Source organism: Mercenaria mercenaria, chromosome 17 (genome assembly GCF_021730395.1).
Source record: "Mercenaria mercenaria strain notata chromosome 17, MADL_Memer_1, whole genome shotgun sequence".
Classification (NCBI taxonomy): Eukaryota; Metazoa; Mollusca; class Bivalvia; order Venerida; family Veneridae; genus Mercenaria; species Mercenaria mercenaria.
The window spans coordinates 61,443,477-61,465,698 of NC_069377.1; the positions used below are offsets into that span (position 1 = coordinate 61,443,477).

The 22,222-nt window shown below is 34.0% G+C and overlaps 1 protein-coding gene across 3 annotated transcripts in view; it reads left to right on the plus strand.

The window, feature by feature from the left end:
* The first annotated feature begins 11,774 nt into the window (after nucleotides 1-11,774).
* Nucleotides 11,775-22,222, plus strand: part of LOC123536877 (transmembrane protein 117-like) — a 53,400-nt gene continuing 42,952 nt past the window's right edge. The window contains exons 1-2 of one of the 3 annotated variants that reach the window (XM_053528358.1): nucleotides 11,775-11,997; nucleotides 14,384-15,164. In XM_053528358.1, coding sequence (XP_053384333.1) covers nucleotides 11,911-11,997; nucleotides 14,384-15,164 — 868 coding nt within the window. In that variant the 5' untranslated portion in view covers nucleotides 11,775-11,910. The other 2 variants (XM_053528359.1, XM_053528360.1) reach the window with 2 other exon arrangements.

Here is a 22,222-nt window from a genome sequence, read left to right on the forward strand (position 1 = left end):
GGAATTGTTCAAGCCTTTGCCGATGTATGTCTATTTTATGCAAAAACACATATCGTTTATCAATATTTTGACGTTGTGTCTTCAAATATGAAAGACATTGATGAAAATGATAAAATGATGCCTCACAGGTAAATATTTTCTGATTAAAGAAGATGATGCTTAAACACGACTGTTTTTTTTTTTTTTTTCAATAATGCAATTTATATGTTTTTTTATATTCATTTGTTGTTTGTATATTTTACATGAACGTTGCCCAAAGCGTACAAACTGTCTGAACACACAGTACGCCACGTGCCATTTGTGTAGTAGTTCTAGTTCAAAATCAAGCAATACATGTCGAAACGAAGTAAGCTGAAAGCTATATCTGTCCATTTGGCTGCACATATTGAGTCATGTCAAGTGTTTGCAGTATACACCGACAAATCTGCTTTAGTACAAGTTTCAATACTTATTATAACACTATTGTTCAAACACCTTGCGATACAACTATAGAAATTATGATAATTATTATTACCTATACCATTATCATCATCATCTTCCATTTGTTCTTTTACAATATCATCATAATAATAAGAATAATAATCTACATACTTTTACTTAAAAAAATAGTCAAAAATTGTTATTTCTCGTTTACATTTCTTATAAGTCTTGTTTTCATTTAGGGCACACATTTAATTCTGAAGGATGTTAGATACTACACGGTCAAAGAAGTAAAGAAGATCCAAGCTTCTACAGGAAATCTGTCCAAAAAAAGACTTTGGGTGTAAGGTTGGAAAGGGCATGAAAAAGGAAAACAAAATGCTACTAACACGAAACAAGGGACTGTAATAATTTGTAGTCTTGTGGTTTGGAAACAACAATTTGATTCATTGATAACTTGCAATATTTTACTTTTAGTGTTTATCGTTCTCATTTTATCTAACAGTAAAGACATCATTTATCTCTTTCTCAACTGAATTAGATTTATGTTCATATAACGAAAATGAATAGAAGACATGTCCCTTCCAATACTTAGAATTAAATACGTGAGGATGCGTGTTATTTTTTGTAAAATACTATGAATAACAATAAAATAGAAGGTAGATTGTTGTGTAAGTTTATTTCAAAGGAACATGAATAGAATCGTATCTGTATGAAAAGCAATGACTTGAAACAAATTCATGGTATCATATCCTAAGATGTAAAAATAAAACTGTACTGTCACAAACAGTTTTATTTGCAGACAACAAGCATTTACAACACAAAAATAATGGTAGCAGGCAAAACTAATGAGAAACAAAAGCACCGCAATGCGGAGCAGTTTACGCCCGAAGGTATGACCTTTGACCCTTAAGTGTGACCGAAGGGTAATATCTGAGAATTTAAAGAACTTGACTGTTGAAACCCTAAGGACAGGAACAACAAAGGGAAGAAATTCCAAAAAAAAAATTCTAAGTCCACAGAAAAAAAAATCTAAGTCCACAATAAAACTGCTTACCGGGTAAAGATATGTCCACAGAAAAGTGTTGTCGGTTTTTTTTTCCTATGGCCAATAATTAAAAAAAAGTTACAAAATAAGCTATTTATAGTAAAAAAAAAGGGAAGAAACCCCCCCCCCCCCCCCCCCCAAAAAAAAAAAAATATAGAATGGGAACAAAAAAGGGATCTGCCAAATAAAAACAAGAGCAACGCAATGCAGAGAGATATACACACGAAACAAAGTCATATGACAGTTTACCCCTAAGTGTGACATTGACCTTGAAGCGAGCCATCCGAAACATGCGAACATCCGAACATTTGTGCCAAGTTTCTTTGAATTCCTTCAAGCAGTTCAAGAGCTACAAAGCGGACACGAAACACAGTCATATGATCTTTGACCCCTAAGAATGACCTTGACCTTGCAGTGAGCCATCCAGAACATGCGCTCTGCATGTCGTCTTGATGTGGTGAACATTTGTGCCAAGTTTCTTTGAAATCTTTCAAGCAGTTCAAGAGTTACAGAGCGGACACGAAACAAAGTCATATGACCTTTGACCCCTAAGTGTGACATTGACCTTGAAGCGAGCCATCCAGAACATTCGCTCTGCACATCGTCTCGATGTAGTGAACATTTGAAATTGTGTCAAGTTTCTTCGAAATCCTTCAAGGGGTTCAAGAGTTACAGAGCGGACACGAAATTGCTAACGGACAGACGGACGGACCGACGGAAGGACACCGGGGGTATAACATAATACGTCCCTTCGGGTTACTTATAACAGTTTGATTGACACTCTTTAACTCTATTTTGTAAATCATTTTGAATAAGAGAAAACACATTACAATGGTTTTATTCTTTTTATTTTATATTTTCCATGCATATAGAAGTGAGTTTAAATTGTCATAATAGAGAGTTTGAGATTTCAACCTTCGCCTTCCCCTTCAACGTCTCTTGCGAAGTTAACGTATGAAGTTGAAGTCCGATTAAAATTCCTTGAGATTTCAAACATTAGAATGAACCTTACTTCTTTTAATCCGCCCATTCAATTTATCCGTAATTATGATCGTTTATTTCGTGCATTTTGATACCAATTGTCCGAAAGGACAGGAATTTTACAAGAGGTTTTAAAAATGAAAAAAATGAAAATTAAATAAAAAAACATTTCAATAAATATAATCATCGCATGGATATTAGAGCGATTACCTAAAAAAACAAATAAAAAACAAAACAAAAAAAAAAACAAAAAAAAAAACGATAAAACAATATGACCAATGTAAAAACTCGTTAATGTTGCTCCAAACATTTAGGTTTGATATAAAATTATGTCAGTATAGTCAGTATATAATGCATGATTGTAAATAATACATGAGAGGAAATAAAAATGATTATTACATACCTAAAATTATTTTCCATTGGGTTTCAATGGACCGCGATCGTGCAATATTTTTCCATATCATGACGTTGAACGCTTTCATATCGGGTTAGTCCCAATCCGTGACTCTAGTTACCTCCCCTGACGGTCCGTCCATTGCGGATCTCGTTTCTTTAGATTTTTGTTGCTATTGTGTGTTTGTTAAATTTGTAATTTATGCAACATTTAATTTACTTTTAACCTTTGATTAATCTGACCTATTAGATACTGGCACGTAGTAATTTATCAGAATGAAATGAAATGGAAGTTATAATTACGTCATGAGTTAGACTAATATAGGACGTGGAATGTTTTCTTAACGTTGTACTGGAAAGAATCGCGTGACGTCCATGGCGTCCACGCGCACGTTGCGACAAGTTGACGTCATTTTCGCGGAAAATATTAATGCGCGTCAGTTTGATTTGTTTATCGAGTTTTCGGAGAATTTTTTTCCGTATGTTTTCCTGTCTTTCGTGACAGAACGATGATTTAGATATAAATTAACCAGTTTATAGTAGATATGTAATTAAAAGGTTATCAACTTTATATGTGGATATATGCACTCGTTCTATCGCGGACAATATTGCGCTCCTAAAGTCGCGCAATATTACCGCTGCAGAACTCGTGCATATATCCACATACAAAGTTAATGACCTATAATGATCATATCAACGTGGTAATGACACTCTGTATGACTCTGTATAATGCCAAACTTTCAGACAGCACAATTAGGAAATAATTAATAGCAAAACAATGCTTTATCACTATTTATACAGGATGGGTGGTTATACGTCGGGCGTAATAATTTCACGGGGGCGCAGCCCGAGTGAAATTATTTCGGACGACGTATAACCGCCCAAGTGTATAAATAGTAATAAAGCACTGATTACTATAAATTATTTCGATTCTAATATGTTCTTTATGGTAAAATTTATATCAAATATGATGGAACTGTTTCTTCGCGCATGCATGGCGCCAATAGTAGGTATTTGTTAAAACACGCCAGAACCGGAAACGGTAATACGTCTTGCGGCAGAATTCAGTTCGAGGGAAAATTATTGCGAATTATTCTGCAAAGCGAATAAATAATTCAGCATGATTATAAATTAATCAAAATTGTTGTGCATTGTGACATTTCGTTTAAAACATGTTAATAATTAAAATATTTCATGAAATTTTAATTTCAGAAGAATTTTCCGTCTTACTAGTGCCATTTTATGTTTATAATTAAAACGCAGTTGTCGTATTAAGTGTCCGACAGAAACAGACTGATTTTATTTGGATGTGAAAATAAAATGTTCCACCAAATGATAATCGCGCGTAAGTATTTATTTTTCAAGTAAAATGACTGTCATGCCATGTGCCTCCATCCAGATTTCATTCTTTGATGCCGAGTATGTGGACAGAGTAGATGTAAAAAGAATGAAGTTTCGACTTTCGTGATATCACACCTTCGGACGTTCAAAACTTCACTTCAAACGACAAAAAGGCCCATCTGGTATAATCGATACCGCCTGGGGACACAAATATGCCGTAGAAGTTAAAGTTTGAACAAAATCTCAAAGCTTCTCAAAATCAGTTGATAACTTCATACTTCCATGTTCAATTCAATGTATTTAGTTAAAATCATAAGCCATACAAAACTTCATTATTCTTATACCTATTGATAGTGTTTCGCATCAAATTTAGTCTAATTATATATGGATAATCAGGTAACTTAATAAGCAGAAAACCTGAAACTAAGCTTCTTATTTCGCATAGTAATAAAGAGAAGTCTTAGGCTTACGTGATATTACATGGAAAACTTTAGTAGCAACGTGTGATATAAATAAAATACACGCATATCGGTGACGTTTTACCCAATATATATATGAGAGACGTTGAAGGGGAAGGCGAAGTTTGAAATCTCAAACTCTCTAATCTGATGTTTGAAACGTAAGAAACAGTACAATTATGACTTTATACGACGGTTTACTTGGATTTTCTAGTCCTTTCAATATCCAGATATTAGAATTCCACTTAAGTCAGTGCTAGGGGGCGTAAGCGGTGTTGCGCAGTAGCCACTACCTATTACTTCTCATGAACAGATTCAAACAAACCGAGTCAGCTATTATTTTGCTTTGTTACATTCTATGCTTCAAGAGGGGGATCTTCATACAGATTTTATTTGGCTTGACATATGATATGGGTTTTCGAGCCTGGAAAGAGGCCCGGATATTTTGATCCAGTAGTATGGACTTTTTTTCCGTTTTACTCTGTTAATTGACGTCATGTACTAAGGTATATGCTGTTCCAAGTCCTTGATAGTACCTGTAGACGCACACATTTTCAGTTGAATGATCAGTATGCCAATTTTGGAATCACAACTGCGCCGAAGTTCACGTCAGCGTAAATCCGTAAAGTTCTTTTGGTATTTGCCGCCTTAAATCTTCTTTTTCTTCGTCATGGGCGCTGCACCTAAAACATTCAAACAATATATTTGATTCATAATTTTTGTTAGAAACTAAGAATTTATACGTCTGACTATTTCAAGGCATGGAGAAACATCGGGAAAATGAATAAACCGCTTTCCGATATACTAAAATACTACAAAATTATTTGATAAACAAATTTTGTGATTAAATTAACACAATGTCATTATTTATGCTTTGTCAGCATTTAGTTGGTAAAGCCCTTAAGGCAATGAACACACTGTTATTTAAATGTAAACAATTTGATATAAAACCAAAAATATTATGTCAGTTATTTGATGCTTTTGTAGGTTCGATACTAAATTATGCTTCGGAAATATGGGGGTATACAAAATCTAAAGAGATAGAACGTTTACATTTAAAGTTTTGTAAAAGACTATTACAAGTCAAAATAAATACATGTAATGCTGCAGTGTATGGAGAATTAGATAGATATCCTCTATATATTGTTAGATATGTAAGAATTATTAAATATTGGTTTAAACTTGTATATAGTAATAACATTATTCTTAAAACAATATACAATATGGCATTAGACGATTGTAATAGTGGTTGTATAAACTGGGTATCAAATGTTAAGAAGTTACTAAATGATTACGGATTTTCATATGTGTTTGATAATCCTGACACTATTCATATTGATAAATTCATACATGATTTTCGATTAAGAATAATCGATACATATAAACAGGAATGGAATATAAGTGTTAATAATAGTTCAGTACTAGATATGTATAGAATATTTAAAACAAGTCATGATTACGAATGCTATTTAGACGTACTACCTCGTAGTCTTAGATTCTATTTTGTTAGACTAAGACTTTCTGCTCATCCTTTAAGAATACAAACGGGAAGATATTTACATAACAATATTCCACGAAATGAGCGTTATTGTTTGTGTTGTAATAAACGAGACTTAGAGGATGAATTTCACTTTATTTGTATTTGTCCATATTATCAGCAAATACGTAAAAAATATATTAAGCGACAGTATTTTGTAAATCCATCAGTTTTTAAGTTCCATTCATTACTAAATTCGACCAACAAAGATGAGCTTGTTGATGTGTGTAAATATATCAAAGAGGCAATCCAAAAAAGAAATTTGGTTATTAATAATACATTATAAAGAACCCATGTCATTGTATTCTCACTTCCTTTGTTAATTACATTTTATTTGATTATATACTATATGTCTAGGTATAGTTTTCTTTTTTTTCTAGTTGTTAATAACATGTTTGATACTTTCTTTAAAATTGTATGAACGTGACTATGTATATTGTAATATTAGTGTTTAGACGATGTACGATGTACAAGTCTCAATAAAATTCTGTTCTGTTCTGTTCTGTTCTGTCATATATATCTATACAATGTGACGTGCTTGTTCTGTTATATCGAATTTCATATGTTTGCCTCTAAAAGACAACAATGGGACTCTATTACAATTCTTTGAAAGATGCAAGAAAACTTACAGGTCTATGTCGTGTTGTGATAGCCTTACTGCAGAAGGTATGTCAACATCCTTTATACGGTGTTTTTCTACTGTCTTCTTTCCTGACTTGCTGTCGATTTAACTCTCAACATTCCAGTCAAAGGTCGTCTATGCTAAAATATAAATTGCCAAACAACTGTCGTTGGGATGAGGGAACTTATGCAAACATTTATATAACAGAAAATCGCAAAGCACCACCTAAATTTCAGTAAATGTCGTGCAATGCCACCGCTGAATAGCTCGTGGATACATTCTTTGCCATTAACATCTTTTTAAGTCGTAGCGCATTGAAAAGTATAACGTTTTCGAACATTAGATTTATAAAAACGGCAAAAGGACTAGAAAATATAACAACAGAATTCAAATACGGGGAGACTTTTTACGCCCGCCACATGGCACTTCAAGATTACTGTTTAGATAGTTGATAAAATCTGTAAGAAGATCCTCTGGAAGCATTGAATGCAACCAAGCAAAATAGTAGCAGACTCGGTTGGACTGAACCTGTTCATGAGAGGTAATAGAAAGTGCAACACTCCTCGCACTCGCCCCCACGCCCCCCCCCCCCCCCCCCGCTCCACCACGCCCCCTCCCCCCACCCCCGCTCCACCACCCCTCCACTCCCAGCACCGGCTTAAACGAAATTCTGTTACAGAGATATTGAAAAGACAGAAAATAGAGCAACATTGAATCCAAATATACTGTTGTATAAAATAGAAAAAGTGAAAACTCCACAGGTCGCTCAACACGACAAAAAACGAAAATATTGCAGGCTCGGTTTGATTGAGCCTGTTCATGGACAGTAGTGGAAATGGATGCTACCGTCCACGCCCTCTAGTTCCGGGTTGAGCAGAACTCTACATTTACACATGCTACAAGTATAAAAGACAATTTTTAGAAACATCCGCAGATGTGTTCATACGGCGTTCAATGAATTCCATGAAAAGCGGCGTATATAAAGTCATAAACTGTTTCTTACGTTTCAAACAATATAACACATTATACAGATTATGACACTTTAAACTCAATTCTGTTTGCATGGAAAATATAAAATAAAAATAAAAAAACCATGCTAATGCGCTTTCTCTTATTCAAAATGATTTACAGGTTAGAGATACAGGGTGTTAATCAAACTGTTATAAACAACAAATCCATATAACATAGAAAATACGATGTTAATAATTAAATATAAGATATCATCAGTATCACATTCATACAGATATCTACGTTCCATCTTTATGAACACTTTTTTCTCATGATTATTTGTCTGTTAATATTATTTTTGTGTTGTAAATGTTTGTTGTCTGCCAATAAAACTGTTTGTGACAGTTTTATTTTTACATCGTAGGATATGATATCAAATAATTTTTTTCAAGTCATTACTTTTCATACAGATACAATTTTATTCATTTTCTTTTGAAATAAGTTTTACGCAACAATTTACCTTCGATTTTATTGTTATTCATAGTATTTTACACAAATATAACACACATCCTCACGTATTTAATTCTAAGTATTGAAAGTGACATATCTTCTGTTCTATTTCATCATATGAACATAAATCTAATTCGGTTGAGAAAGAGATAAATGATGTCTTTATTGTCGGATAAAATGAGAACGATACACACTAAAAGTAAAATATTGGAAGTTAGTATCATATTGTCGTTTCCAAAAGTGAATCATATTGTCGTTTCCAAAACACAAGACTACATATTATTACAGTACTTTGCTTCGTGTTAGTAATATTTTGTTTTCCTTTCTCGTGCTTTTTCCAACCTTTCACCTAAAGTATCTTTTTGGGCAGATTTCCTGTAGAAGCTTACATCTTCTTTACTTCTTTGGCCGTGTAGTATCTAACACCCTTCAGAATTAAATGTGTGTGTCCTAAACAAAAACAAGACTTATAAGAAATATAAACGAGAAATAACCTTTTTTGACTGTTCTTTTTTCCAACTTGAAAAGTAAAAGTAGGTAAATTATTATCATTATTATTATTATTATGATTACATAAAGGAACAAGTGGAAGATGATGATGATAACGGAAGAGATAATAATAATTTATCATAAATGCTATAGTTGTATCGCAAGGTGTTTGAACATTAGTTTTATAAAAAGTATTGAAACTTGTCCTAAAACAGATTTGTCGGTGTATACTGCAAACACTTTATTTTTATTGATCAACAAGAGCAGCCAAATGAACAGGTATAACTTTCAGCTTACTTCGTTTCGACGTGTACTAGTATTGCTTGATTTTGAACCAGAACTATTCCTACACAAATGGCACGTGGCGTCCTGTATGTTCAGCCTGTTTGCACGCTGTGGGCAACGTTCTTGTAAAATATACAAACAGCAATTGAATTGAAAAGACAGTGGTGTTAAGCACCGTCTTCTTTAATCGGAAAATATTTACATGTAAGGCACCATTTTGTCGTTTTCATGAATATCTTTCATATTTGAAAACATAACGTCAAAATATTGATAAACGATATGTGTTTTTGCATAAAGTAAACATACATCGGCAAAGGCTTGAACAATTCCTTCTTTAAATCTTTATTTTTGACAAATTATTAACTATACGTGTAAAGCAACATAACATTTTATTTTGGAAAAGTTCTCGACTCGCTCAAAACCTCGAGAAACTAGCAATGAAGCTATGAAGTTGGGAGATATACCGTCGGAAAGAGATTTTTGTGCTGCTTAGCCAGCGCTATGTCTGATAAAAATTGAATAAGAATAATGTTACTAACCTCGATTTTCCGTGAAATTTGGCTTTGTTGCCGCCATTTTATCTGTGTTACGCATCATTTCAGGTCACCTTTCCCCCACACTGTATTTAGTAACCTAATTACTGACTGATCATGACCTATATGCGAAACTGACCGCTAACTTTCGGTATATGGAATGAAATGTATTGCATACGCAATTAAGGTTGTACCTAAATTCACCGTCAATTACGTAGTTGTTCGTCCGAAATGACTGAGTTTCAAACTTAGCTTAGATGCTATCAAGAAATGTCTAATCAGGAATGTATATGATACTATATGATACTTTCAAGTTTAATGATGAGGAAGGACTAAGATGTACAATGAATGAAACACAACAAACATAATTTTATCCCGCAGAGGGGCGTGAAACTCACAGTTTAAATGGAACAAGAAAATTACAACCCAAATGTTATATGTTGACAAAGTTTCAAAGTTTATTTGAAGTCAAGGCCCTTATGGGCATCTGACATAAACATAACATATCATACAACAACATGACATATCAAACAAGATGTCATTATTGGGAACAATGTACGAGGAGGATGAGAAATGTTATTAAGGTAGTGGACCCGCAACCACTATTTGCAAACTATAAATCCTCTAAATAATCCAACTTCTACACCCAAATAATGCCGAGCCACCCAAGAAGAACAAACAAACACTCGGTTATCGCCAAGTTTGATTACGGGTCCATCACCCCAAAACCAGCAAATTATCTAAAACTAGAAATTATGTTTTTACAAAAGACTGCCAATTTCACAATACATAAGTTTGGAGAATTTGAAAGCATTAGGATGTTTAAAGTAATAATCATCAATATACTTTTTCTAACATTATTAAAGTAGGTGCAATTGAAGAGATAATGAAATTCATCACCTAACAAGTTATCATTACATAATTGACAGTATCTTTGTTCTCTAGCAATTATAAAATCTTCCTTTTTCTATAGGTAATTTATGATGCATACACCTAAATTTACATAGTGTGACAGCAAGATCGATTGGCAGAAGTTTGAAATATTTTTCAAATACAAATTCTTGTTTATACATTCTGTAATTCAAACATTTACTAGAATTATTAACAATGCTGTTCCAGTTGTGTATAAATTGGCCGTTAAGCCTGGAATAAACAATCCTTTTAAATGAGCTAAACGATGGAGTTTTTGTTCAAACCAATAATTTGACATACCCAGATTATTCAAATTATCTCGAACAAAAGAGATCCAACTAAATTTGATATTCAATCTTTCTTGCAGATAAAGAGATGTTCTATATGATATAATATTGCAAATTTTATCTTCCTTGGAATTCACTTTATAGGGTCTTGTTGTTGTTTTCTTCATCTCCTCCTTTAACAGCTTCTGAATACGCACTAAACAGTTCACTTCTATAAACACCTTTACCACTATACACGTACAGTCACATACTGATCAACTGGTATTTTGGAAGGACAAAAAGTCAATCTTGTGCAATCAGCCACCTCTCAAGAAAGACCATTGTTCTGATATTGCTGAAAGTCAGTCTGTTGATATTGCTGAAGGTCAGTCTGTAAGATACCTACATTGAGAAAATAGAGGAAGTATGCTTTAAAATGCAGGTCCCCTTAGTTTAAAGGTCAGGTCTTGCCTTATTGTATGGTGACATTTGTAAAAAGTTTGACTATAATTATGCATATAAAACATTAAACACATAAATACTTAAAATCAAGACAGCTCTAGATAGATAAAACTTATTTGTTTGTTTCAAGACAGGTCATCAAGAGATATCCAGGCCTTGGTATTTTGCATCCTGATCTGTTAAGTAAAAAAAGTCAGTATATAGTTAAACTTTATTTTTTCGTTATTTCCAAATATATTTAAAGTAGATCTATTACATTTATTGGAATTTAACACTGTATGAAACGCATGGTTGCTTATCAGTATCACAGGCATAGTGTATATCGTTTTCTGTAGTCACAATCTTTGCCAAAAGTGCAACTTAGATGAGTACATACCACTTAAGATTCACAGCCGACTGCCCCCTCTCCAAGCCCCACCACTCACATGCCATGAATCCGAGCCTGAAGATGCACGTGAAACTGCTATTCCCAATCATGATAATGGTTCTTTCACAGAATGACCATTATCACTGCTGAAAATAATTAATCGAGTGCAGAACGTATTCTTTTAATACTGACCCATTTATGACAACCAAATTGACCTGTCAAAAACAAACATGTAGGGTGGAAACTTGAGAAAAAACTGGTAATAAATAGATTATTAGGACCATGACGGTAAAATCGCCGACTATTGGATAAATTTTCGCTCATAAATATTTATCAGTATGTCTGTTGATGCACAACCAATATGTGAAGTACAAACGGGAGCAGATGGAAGTAAACAAACTGGAGAACGGGCGTCACTGTCGCCGGTGAGTCAGTACGATTTAGTGCATTCGTTTTTCATAAAAATTACGTTTGCCATGTTTAATTGATAGTAGGTACCACTGCATAGAAGCATTGAAGGATTTATAGCTGTTATAAACTGCAAATCACTTGACCTGGGGAATGCAATAAATGTCGAAACAGATTTTATCATACTGAGCCCTGAGGTAAACAGGTTGTGTTGACTGTTGTAGTGAAAAACAAGGACATGGATTAAATTACGGTAATTTGTAAGGATGAGTGTTAAACTGGTGCAGACAAATCATCTATCTGTTTCAATGTTAAAGTAAATTAAGTTTTCTTTTACCTTGTGTGCTTTATTTGTCATAAGGAACTGTCCAGGAGTACGGATCCCTACATCTAGAATCTCATTTAGAGATTATGGATTCATACCTCTGTTAGGGGCTGTCTTGGGGTATGGACCTCGTTATTTCTGATACTGGTACTGATGATAAACCCGGACAGATGATAAAGTCGAACACCTTGGAAATATTCGATTGCAATCGGTTATTTATAAAACATAACACACCATATAATAGTTTCCACTTACAACACCAACTGGTGTAAACAAAAACAAAATTGGTAAATATTCTGTATAAATAAATGACTTAAATAAATTTGTATAAAAAATATTTATCCAAAATAACTGGGGAAGAGGGTATTGTTTTGCGCATGCTCACTGTCGAAACATGAAGGCCTGACATTTGTTAACTTTTCATTACTTGATCAGGAATGACTGTTGCAGCTTTTTGGGGAAAGTTTCAATATAATAATACCAAGAAAATTTGTAAATGACAAAGGGTTCGAATTTATCATCAGTCAACGTTCATAAAGTCCCCTTTTTACATACCCCTTTCAGACCCTCACTTCGTGCATGTTTGCTTACTAGATATAAATTTGAATTATGTAAAGTTTTCAGCAAAGGTTAAGCTTTATTTTGATACCGGGCGACCATTGATTTCAATTTGCCGAAATGAAAAAGTCACAGGTAAAAAACCTCATTTTCTGTTCGGGTTTATCATCTGTACCAGTATGTGTGGTTATTTACATATTATTTTTTGTTGAAAATGAAATATCAATTAAAACATAATCAATATTCACCTAAAACATTACAAATGGTATACTGATACAAGCTTTTCACCCGATTGTTTACATTTTCTTCCGAAACTGCATTAAATTACAGAGAAAATCTGAATGAACACAAGTATGTACCGTGCCAATTAATTTATCACAATAATCGGTTGATAACAGATTTTATTTTCGAATGTAAATTTATGTTTTATATTGGACATTCAGCAGAAAAAAAAACTCTTAATTACACGACAAGGCATATGAACCTATGAACAGTGCCAATTTATTGTGAAATAATAACATATATAAATAGTGCCATGGAACAATTTGTTTCATACAGACATTCATGAGCATGATGAGTGAAAGAAAATCTTCAATGTATCTTGTATTAAATGGATGTCAAATATGTGGAAAAAAATACCTTATTATTATTTAAAAAATGATTTGTCAAAACGTAATTTAACAATATTTTGTCTAATCTATTTTGTACCATTCCGATTCCTTGTGATTTATCAAAGATTGGTATTCCTCGGTTATTTACGTTTAGAAAGAAAATGTTAAAAATCAGGTGAATGCTGGTACATTGTATCTGTGAACCATTTATAACCAATTTAAGGAGAAGAGACCATGCCAGATAAAATGTATATTTTATGATTGAAAAATGTAGAATGTCCCAAATGAAACATGAAAGATGTTTCATTTGGGACATTCTTCACTGACTTGAAAGTGCAGGGAAAATTGAGGTTTATGTTGGCTGTGCTGCAGCCTGCTAGTCATGTTATTTAGAAGTATGTGTACAGCTACCTAGTACCATATATGTAACTGACCAGAACAAATGTCCTTAACAGGGCTGACTGTTGCTAAGAAATATTCACTTTGCATACATTAAATACATGCCAGCTGTACAACCTATGAAAATTCCATTTCATATATTGGAAATTCTTTCATAACAAGATTTTATAAGACATAGATCCTTAAAACATGAAGATTTTGAATATGTTTACTTGTATGACGTATTACCGCCTGAGTGTATAAATAGTGTTAAAACACTCTTTTGCTATAAATTATTTCGATTCTAATATGCCCTTAATCTAAAACAGTAGATAAAATATAGTAGCGTTCTTTCTTGGTCGCAACAAAAACATTGATGTCACCGCACGTTAACGTGACATCATTTTAGCGTAAGTGTGTTTTAACAGTGAAAAGCATATTAGAATAAGTGATAGCTCACGTTTTTAACTTTAATCCAGATATATATCAAAACTTCATTAATGTCAGTTTTTTTTTTTTTTTTTTTTACAGTGTCAACAAGTTTCCAAGGTTGATGATGGGAACACCGGTGGCCCTGTTTTGATACAAGTTCAAGGACTGACTATGGATCCCAACAGTCCAAGATATGAGATAGTTAAAGATATGGAAGAAACTGAAAATGCTGAGGAAAAGCTTGACCCTCTTACAGAAGCAAAGAATAGCAAAAACAGGAACGAGGGTGAAACAGAGAGGCTAACATCTAATCTCATTGAAGACGAGGACAAAGTTATTGATAATTCTGATACAAAAGTAGATGAAAATGTAGGTACTAGTTTAATTGTGTCTTCTGAAAACTCTGCTGGTGCTGCTAATAATAATGATGATGATGAGAAAGCAGAAAATAATAACCAAACCAAAGATGACAATGATAAAAGTAAAGATGAATTGAATAAAGAGAGTGAAAGTGATAAAACCGAAGAGAAGAAAAGGGATGATGATATCGTTGTGCTTGTTGCAGGGAAAGACGATGTTGATGCGGCGAGTACATACTCTCTGTTCATGGAGAAAGATTTCCGCTACTATTTCCAGCATCCATACTGTCGACTGTTCATTGCCTATTTTGTTGTATTTTGTAATTTTCTCATATACGCAGAGGATCCAGTGGCTCACAGCAGAAAGGAGTGCCTTATTCCGATGATTGGAAATGATTTTGCATTTGTGTGTACGAGATATCCTGCCAATGCTTGGAGCTTGCTGAAGGTTGTGTTCTGGTTAACTGGGCTAATTGTTGGCCTGTTTATCGGAAAACTTCTTGTTCATGGACTGCTCTTCAGTGAGTATTTTTGTATAATTGCTTTTCTCTTAAAAATAATGCTTGAAGCTGATAAAAGTTTCAGATCTGGTGATTATCAGATATGACTGGAGCAAAAATCAAATGCATTCTTTGTTGTTGCATGATGAGAATAATTTGTAGCTGTACAAAGATTTAAACTCTTTTCCTTGATCTGCATGTTTTTAACAAGTTAACAGTGTAAAGACATGTTGCATTCTATCATATATTTAGCTCACTTGAGCATGAAGTGCTCACGGCGAGCTTTTAGGATCGTTGGATATCCGTCATCCTCATTTCCTCCTAACCACCAAGCCAATTTCAATCAAAGCATACAAGAGTGTTACTTGGGTGGTTCCTTTTTCCTTCACATCTAGGTCATCCATCCAATTTTGGTTGCAGTGGCATCCAAAAGGAAAAGCTTTAAATATCTCCCAGGAACAGCTGTCACCTTTTTGAAATAATTTCACAAAAATGTTACTTTGGTGACCCTCTCCAAATTCTTTCTGTTAAAAAGCATCCATGGTCACTAGGGGCAGAAAGATCTGGGGAATAGACTGCCATCATTCTAAAGTTTTATTGACCCAGTTGCACATATTCCATTTTAAATAAACATTTTTTCCTTACATCCAACATGAATTTTTACATGAGTATATTAATTCGGTCATTATTACGGTTGTTTATGCCCATAATTTATTGCACATTATTTCTAAGGTTCAAATTAATCAGAGGGAATAATCTGGTTTCTGTAATCATTAGCGATTATTTAAAAAGAGTTAAACATTCTAGATACTTTTGACATTCACAGTCACTATTCTGCATGGGTGTTAAAGATTATTAGATCTGGTTTTCATTTCTCCCTTTATTTCCCAATTGAATGTAAGATAGATACATTTTATAATATCAAACTTTGTAAATTAATTTTTTATGCAGGTATTCAAAAGTTTCTTCACAAACCTGAAGTGTAGCTGTGGTAGACAGATAACCTACATATTTACTGATCTGTTTTCTAAATAGACTAATGTAGGTGTCTTTAGATCATGTTTATATTTTATTTACTTTCATCAATCCAATCTTCTGCTCTGAAAAGCGTGAAATATTTGCGACACATTCCTATGCTACTAATGTATATACATGTACATGTAATTTATTTACATTACAGATATAGATGTAGGTTGTCAACATTTTAGCCAGTTATGTGTGTATGAACACATCTGTTAAGACAAATAGTTCTTTACTAACATAGTTTCATACATTATTTATGTATGAATGAAAAAAAATATGCACCAGTTTTGGGAACTTAGTCCTTATATGCACTAAACAACCCAGAATTTGGTTATGTTTTGTTATATTAACTTCAACTATAATTATTGAATTTATTTTTTGAAAAAAATCTAACTTGTAATATTGACAGGTTCGGCATATATCATGACACTTGCAGGGGCACTTTCAAATTAAATTTAGGCCTTATAAAGACCTTTTGACAAATAGTTGATGAAAATGAAAGTAGGACGGTGTGTTTTTAAATGATTTATTGAAAACATAGTGATTTTATAATTTCATCAGATTCTGTCAATTTTCAGGTTTTTTCTTACTAAAAGTTCTCAAAATGGCTTAACTTTTTATCTTTGAAAACAACCACTCCTGGCTTTTATTGACAGCAGTTCAATATCTAGATTGATAGGTGATCATAGCAAATGAAAATAAATTTTAACAGCAGGGAATTCGATACTCTTGAAATGCTACTATTATAATATAATATAAAAATTTCTATTCAGTTTTTATTTTTAAGTACCAAAATTCTTCAGCACTTTTTTGGCAGATTTCTTATCCCTTCAGAAGAATATATATGCATTGTTTGGCTCATGGTGATCTTTCTACCATCCATTCTTGGTTTCTTATCAATAAATTTGGAGAGCCCTTGGGTGTTTGGCCATCAAAATTTATAAGCCAGATTGTATCATCAGTGTATGTGGTCAGTAGATGACCCCAATAGATTTTTGGGCAAAAAAGATTTGAGAAAGATTTCTAGATAAAAACTGGAGAATCATGTTCTCATTAGTGATTTGTCTTGTTTCTATCCCATCCTTTCACATGATGTAAGGAAAGTGTTAAATTTCTCCTCTTTTTCCGCATCAAGGTTCAGTTTTTCTTGTCGGCTCATTCATCACACTGTCAGACAATTTTCCAGTGATTTAGAAAAGACTTGAAGTGTTGACAGTACCTAAAGGGGGTATACCATACTTGTCTGATTTTAGTAGATCGATTTAAATTGGAGCTAGTCAAAACAGTAAATGATTGGAACAAATTACAGCAACAAATGATAGGAACAAATCACAACAGTAAATGATAGGAACAAATTACAGCAATTATAAATGATAGGAACAAATCACAGCAATCAATGATAAGAACAAATCACAGCAGTAAATGATAGGAACAAATTACAGCAATTAATGATAAGAACAAATCACAACAGTAAATGATTGGAACAAATCACAGCAGTAAATGATAGGAACAAATCACATCAATAAATGGTAACAACAAATCACAACAATAAGTAAATGATAGGAACAAATCACAGCAGTAATTGATACATTGTAGGAACAAATCACAGCAATAAATGGTAGGAACAAATCACAGCAGTAAATAATAGGAATAAATCACAGCAGTAAATGATAGGAACATATCTTAATAAATGATAGGAACAAACCACAGCAATAAATGGTAGGAACAAATCACAGTGCTCAAAAAATGATAGGAATAATTCAAAGCAGTAAATAGTAGGAACAAATCACAGCAATACATGATAGGAACAAATCACAGCAGTAAATGATAGGAACAAAAATTAAACAGAAAATTCCAATGATTTAGGGATTGAAAATTGCAAAAACAAATGAGAAATGGCATGTAGATACATGAATCCATATTTATATGCTGCTTTTGGAAAATGATGGTGCCTATGTCCATCCATCTGTCATATTTCATGTCCGGGGCAAGATACTCATAGGTAGATGGCAGTGAGATAATGTGCAGAGGATGTGAGGTTAAAGGTCAGTGTCATAAATTAGAATAGAGCTCAAAGGTCAAATTTGGCTTTTATATTTAACCTAATTACTATTCCAGATATTGACCTTAAACTTGGACTGTTAGGTAAATGGCAATAAAGCCAGGTGCAGAGCACATGAACCAGGACGGTCAAAGGCCAAGGTCACAAGTAGAGCTTAAAAGTCAAATTTGTCCTTCATATTTTATGTCTGGAGCTTTACTTAATTATCAGTCAAGACATTGACTTCAATATTCGTATATAGGCAGATAACAATAAGAAGATGTGCAGAGCACACAACATTGGTCGGATGGTCAAAGGTCAAGATCACAGCAAGGTTAAATCTGTCCATCATATTTTGGACATGAGTATAACTTAAAAACCATTCAAGGTATTGACATCAAACTTGACATATAGGTTGGTGGCGATGAGTTGATTTTAGGAGTCTAATAATCCATGCATATACACAAATTACCGTCCAACCGCACAAAAGCACATTTGTAGTTTGTGTCTGGGACACTCAAGGTACTGCCTTCTAACATGGAGTATAACTGGATGGTGTTGAGTGCAACAATACACTTTACACATTACTTCCACCCACACCCCTCAGGGCGCACACACACATTGCCGCCAAGCTGCACCCCTCACCCACCCCCTCCCCCCACAAGCCTACCCACTGCCACATTACATCTCCCTCCAATGCACATACAAAAATAATTTCTTTGAATATTATTCTCCACTGATCTAGAACTTTAGGCTTATATGTTTCCCAGCTTGGCGGAGCTCTTGTTTAGGACATGTAACCTGCCGGAAGGGCAAAGAAACTGTCTCCATGTGTAAATTGTAAAACTGCTTTAAAGTTTATTACAGAAGTCATTTATAAAACTAGTCATGTTAGAAATAGAAACATTGTAAATTAAGTCAGTAAAACTCAATGGCTTTTCAGTATCATCCACATATTTTGTTTTTCACTCCTGTGGAAAGTTGTTTTGAAAAAAATCTAGATACAAACAATAAAAACTCGCCTAACTGCTCAAAGTGAAATCAATCGAATGACAGGGAAACCAGTAAAGCATGATTTTTTAATCTGTAAATTCTGTATTTACGAAGTTTAGGAATAGGATTAGAAAAGTTTAGCATGCATGCTTTTGTTCTACAAAACCAGTAGTAGAATTACAGACAGTGACTTCATGAATATTTAATGAACTGGGTCAAGTGGGAATATTAGAGAGCGCTTAAATTCATACTATAATAATTGATTAGATAATCACACATGAATTTGTATTAGGTCAAGCATAATGCATGCACCTATTGTTGATATTTATCTCCCCTTAATTTGCTAATTATTTTTCATAATACCTGCATGATATGGGCATGTTCTAATCTCTGGCCTGGCCTGAAGAATATGTTGGGACATTTCAGACATTATATAAATACATTTTGAATTCCTACTCAGCAAAATTATACACCTGGGAATATAAGCCTGTAGCTAACAAAACTATTAAGTCTAATTTAAAGGTGATGCCTGGATTAAATGTTATGACTATTATCAGGGGATCTCCACCTTAATTCACTCTTGACTGGTGTCTTGGTTTTACCCCAATTGAATATTTAACCTGCATGTAATTTTTAGCTCACCTGTCACAAAGTGACAAGGTGAGCTTTTGTGATCGCGCGGTGTCCGTCGTCCGTCGTCCGTCCGTGCGTCCGTGCGTCCGTGCGTCCGTGCGTCCGTAAACTTTTGCTTGTGACCACTCTAGAGGTCACATTTTTCATGGGATCTTTATGAAAGTTGGTCAGAATGTTCATCTTGATGATATCTAGGTCAAGTTCGAAACTGGGTCACGTACCATCAAAAACTAGGTCAGTAGGTCTAAAAATAGAAAAACCTTGTGACCTCTCTAGAGGCCATATATTTCATAAGAGCTTCATGAAAATTGGTCAGAATGTTCACCTTGATGATATCTAGGTCAAGTTCGAAACTGGGTCACGTGGGTTCAAAAACTAGGTCAGTAGGTCTAAAAATAGAAAAACCTTGTGACCTCTCTAGAGGCCATATTTTTCATGAGATCTTCATGAATATTGGTCAGAATGTTTATCTTGATGATATCTAGGTCAAGTTCGAAACTGGGTCACGTAGGGTCAAAAACTAGGTCATTAGGTCTAAAAATAGAAAAACCTTGTGACCTCTCTAGAGGCCATATTTCTCAATGGATCTTCATGAAAATTGGTCAGAATGTTCATCTTCATGATATCTAGGTCAAGTTCGAAACTGGGTCACGTGGGGTTAAAAACTAGGTCAGTAGATCTAAAATAGAAAAACCTTGTGACCTCTCTAGAGGCCATATTTTTCATGAGATCTTCATGAATATTGGTCAGAATGTTCACCTTGATGATATCTAGGTCAAGTTTGAAACTGGGTCATGTGGAGTCAAAAACTAGGTCAGTAGATCTAAAAATAGAAAAACCTTGTGACCTCTCTAGAGGCCATATTTCTCAATGGATCTTCATGAAGATTGGTCAGAATGTTCACCTTGATGATATCTAGGTCAAGTTCGAAACTGGGTCACGTGCGGTCAAAAACTAGGTCAGTAGGTCTAAAATAGGAAAACCTTGTGACCTCTCTAGAGGCGATATTTTTCAATGGATCTTCATGAAAATTGGTCAGAGTGTTTACCTTGAAGATATCTAGGTCAAGTTCGAAACTGGGTCACGTGGGGTTAAAAACTAGGTCAGTAGATCTAAAAATAGAAAAACCTTGTGACCTCTCTAGAGGCCATATTTTTCATGAGATCTTCATGATTATTGGTCAGAATGTTCACCTTGATGATATCTAAGTCAAGTTCGAAACTGGGTCACGTGGGGTTAAAAACTAGGTCAGTAGGTCTAAAAATAGAAAAAACCTTGTGACCTCTCTAGAGGCCATATTTCTCACCGGATCTTCATGAAAATTGGTGAGAATGTTCAGCTTGATGATATCTAGGTCAGGTTTGTAACTGGGTCATGTGCGGTCAAAAACTAGGTCAGTAGATCTAAAAATAGAAAAACCTTGTGACCTCTCTAGAGGCCATATTTTTCACGAGATCTTCATGAAAATTGGTGAGAATGTTCACCTTGATGATATCTAGGTCAAGTTTAAAAGTGGGTCACGTGCCTTCAAAAACTAGGCCATTAGGTCAAATAATAGAAAAACCTTGTGACCTCTCTAGAGGCCATATTTTTCAATGGATCTTCATGAAAATTGGTCAGAATTTTTTATCTTGATGATATCTAGGTCACATGTGCTCAAAAACTAGGTCACTATGTCAAATAATAGAAATAATGACGTCATACTCGGTTCAACACTGGGTCATGTGGGGATAGGTGAGCGATTCAGGACCATCATGGTCCTCTTGTTTATCTATTGAGGATTATTTAGTATTGTCCGAAACTATTAAACTGTTACTCAAGAATATTCCGTATGCTTCCGTAAATAAATTTTTGGTGCCAAAACTTAGATAAAAATATAAATATTGAAAACCAAATAAAATATAAACATTTCTTTATCATCAGGTCGTATATGCAGATTATAGTTGTGCTGACAAAAAGTTCAGCTACCAATCTCGGGAATGTGAGTTCGAGACACCTGTTTGACCATTTTCATTTTTTTTTTAATTTCATCTGTAAACTTAGAATGCAGGAAAACTGTCACACTTATCGTGATTTATTGCTCATTTATTGAAAGAAATACACAAGTTTTTGACATTCTTCTACGTACAATTTATTACCAAGAGTGTTAGATATATTCGACAAAATGTTATAAGAATACAAAAAGGAATCAATAAAATAACATTATATCGAATAAATGAAAGCAGTCTGAATTGAAATCGAACCCACGGTAAGTGCGTGCAAGTCGGAGAACTTATCACTACGCCACTGTGCCATTGGTAAACTATGCAGGTTATTTTGGTCAATTTAGATATTTTCAGGTTACAAATATGGTGTAAAACAAAGAAATCGCCCGAAAATATTTGCGAAA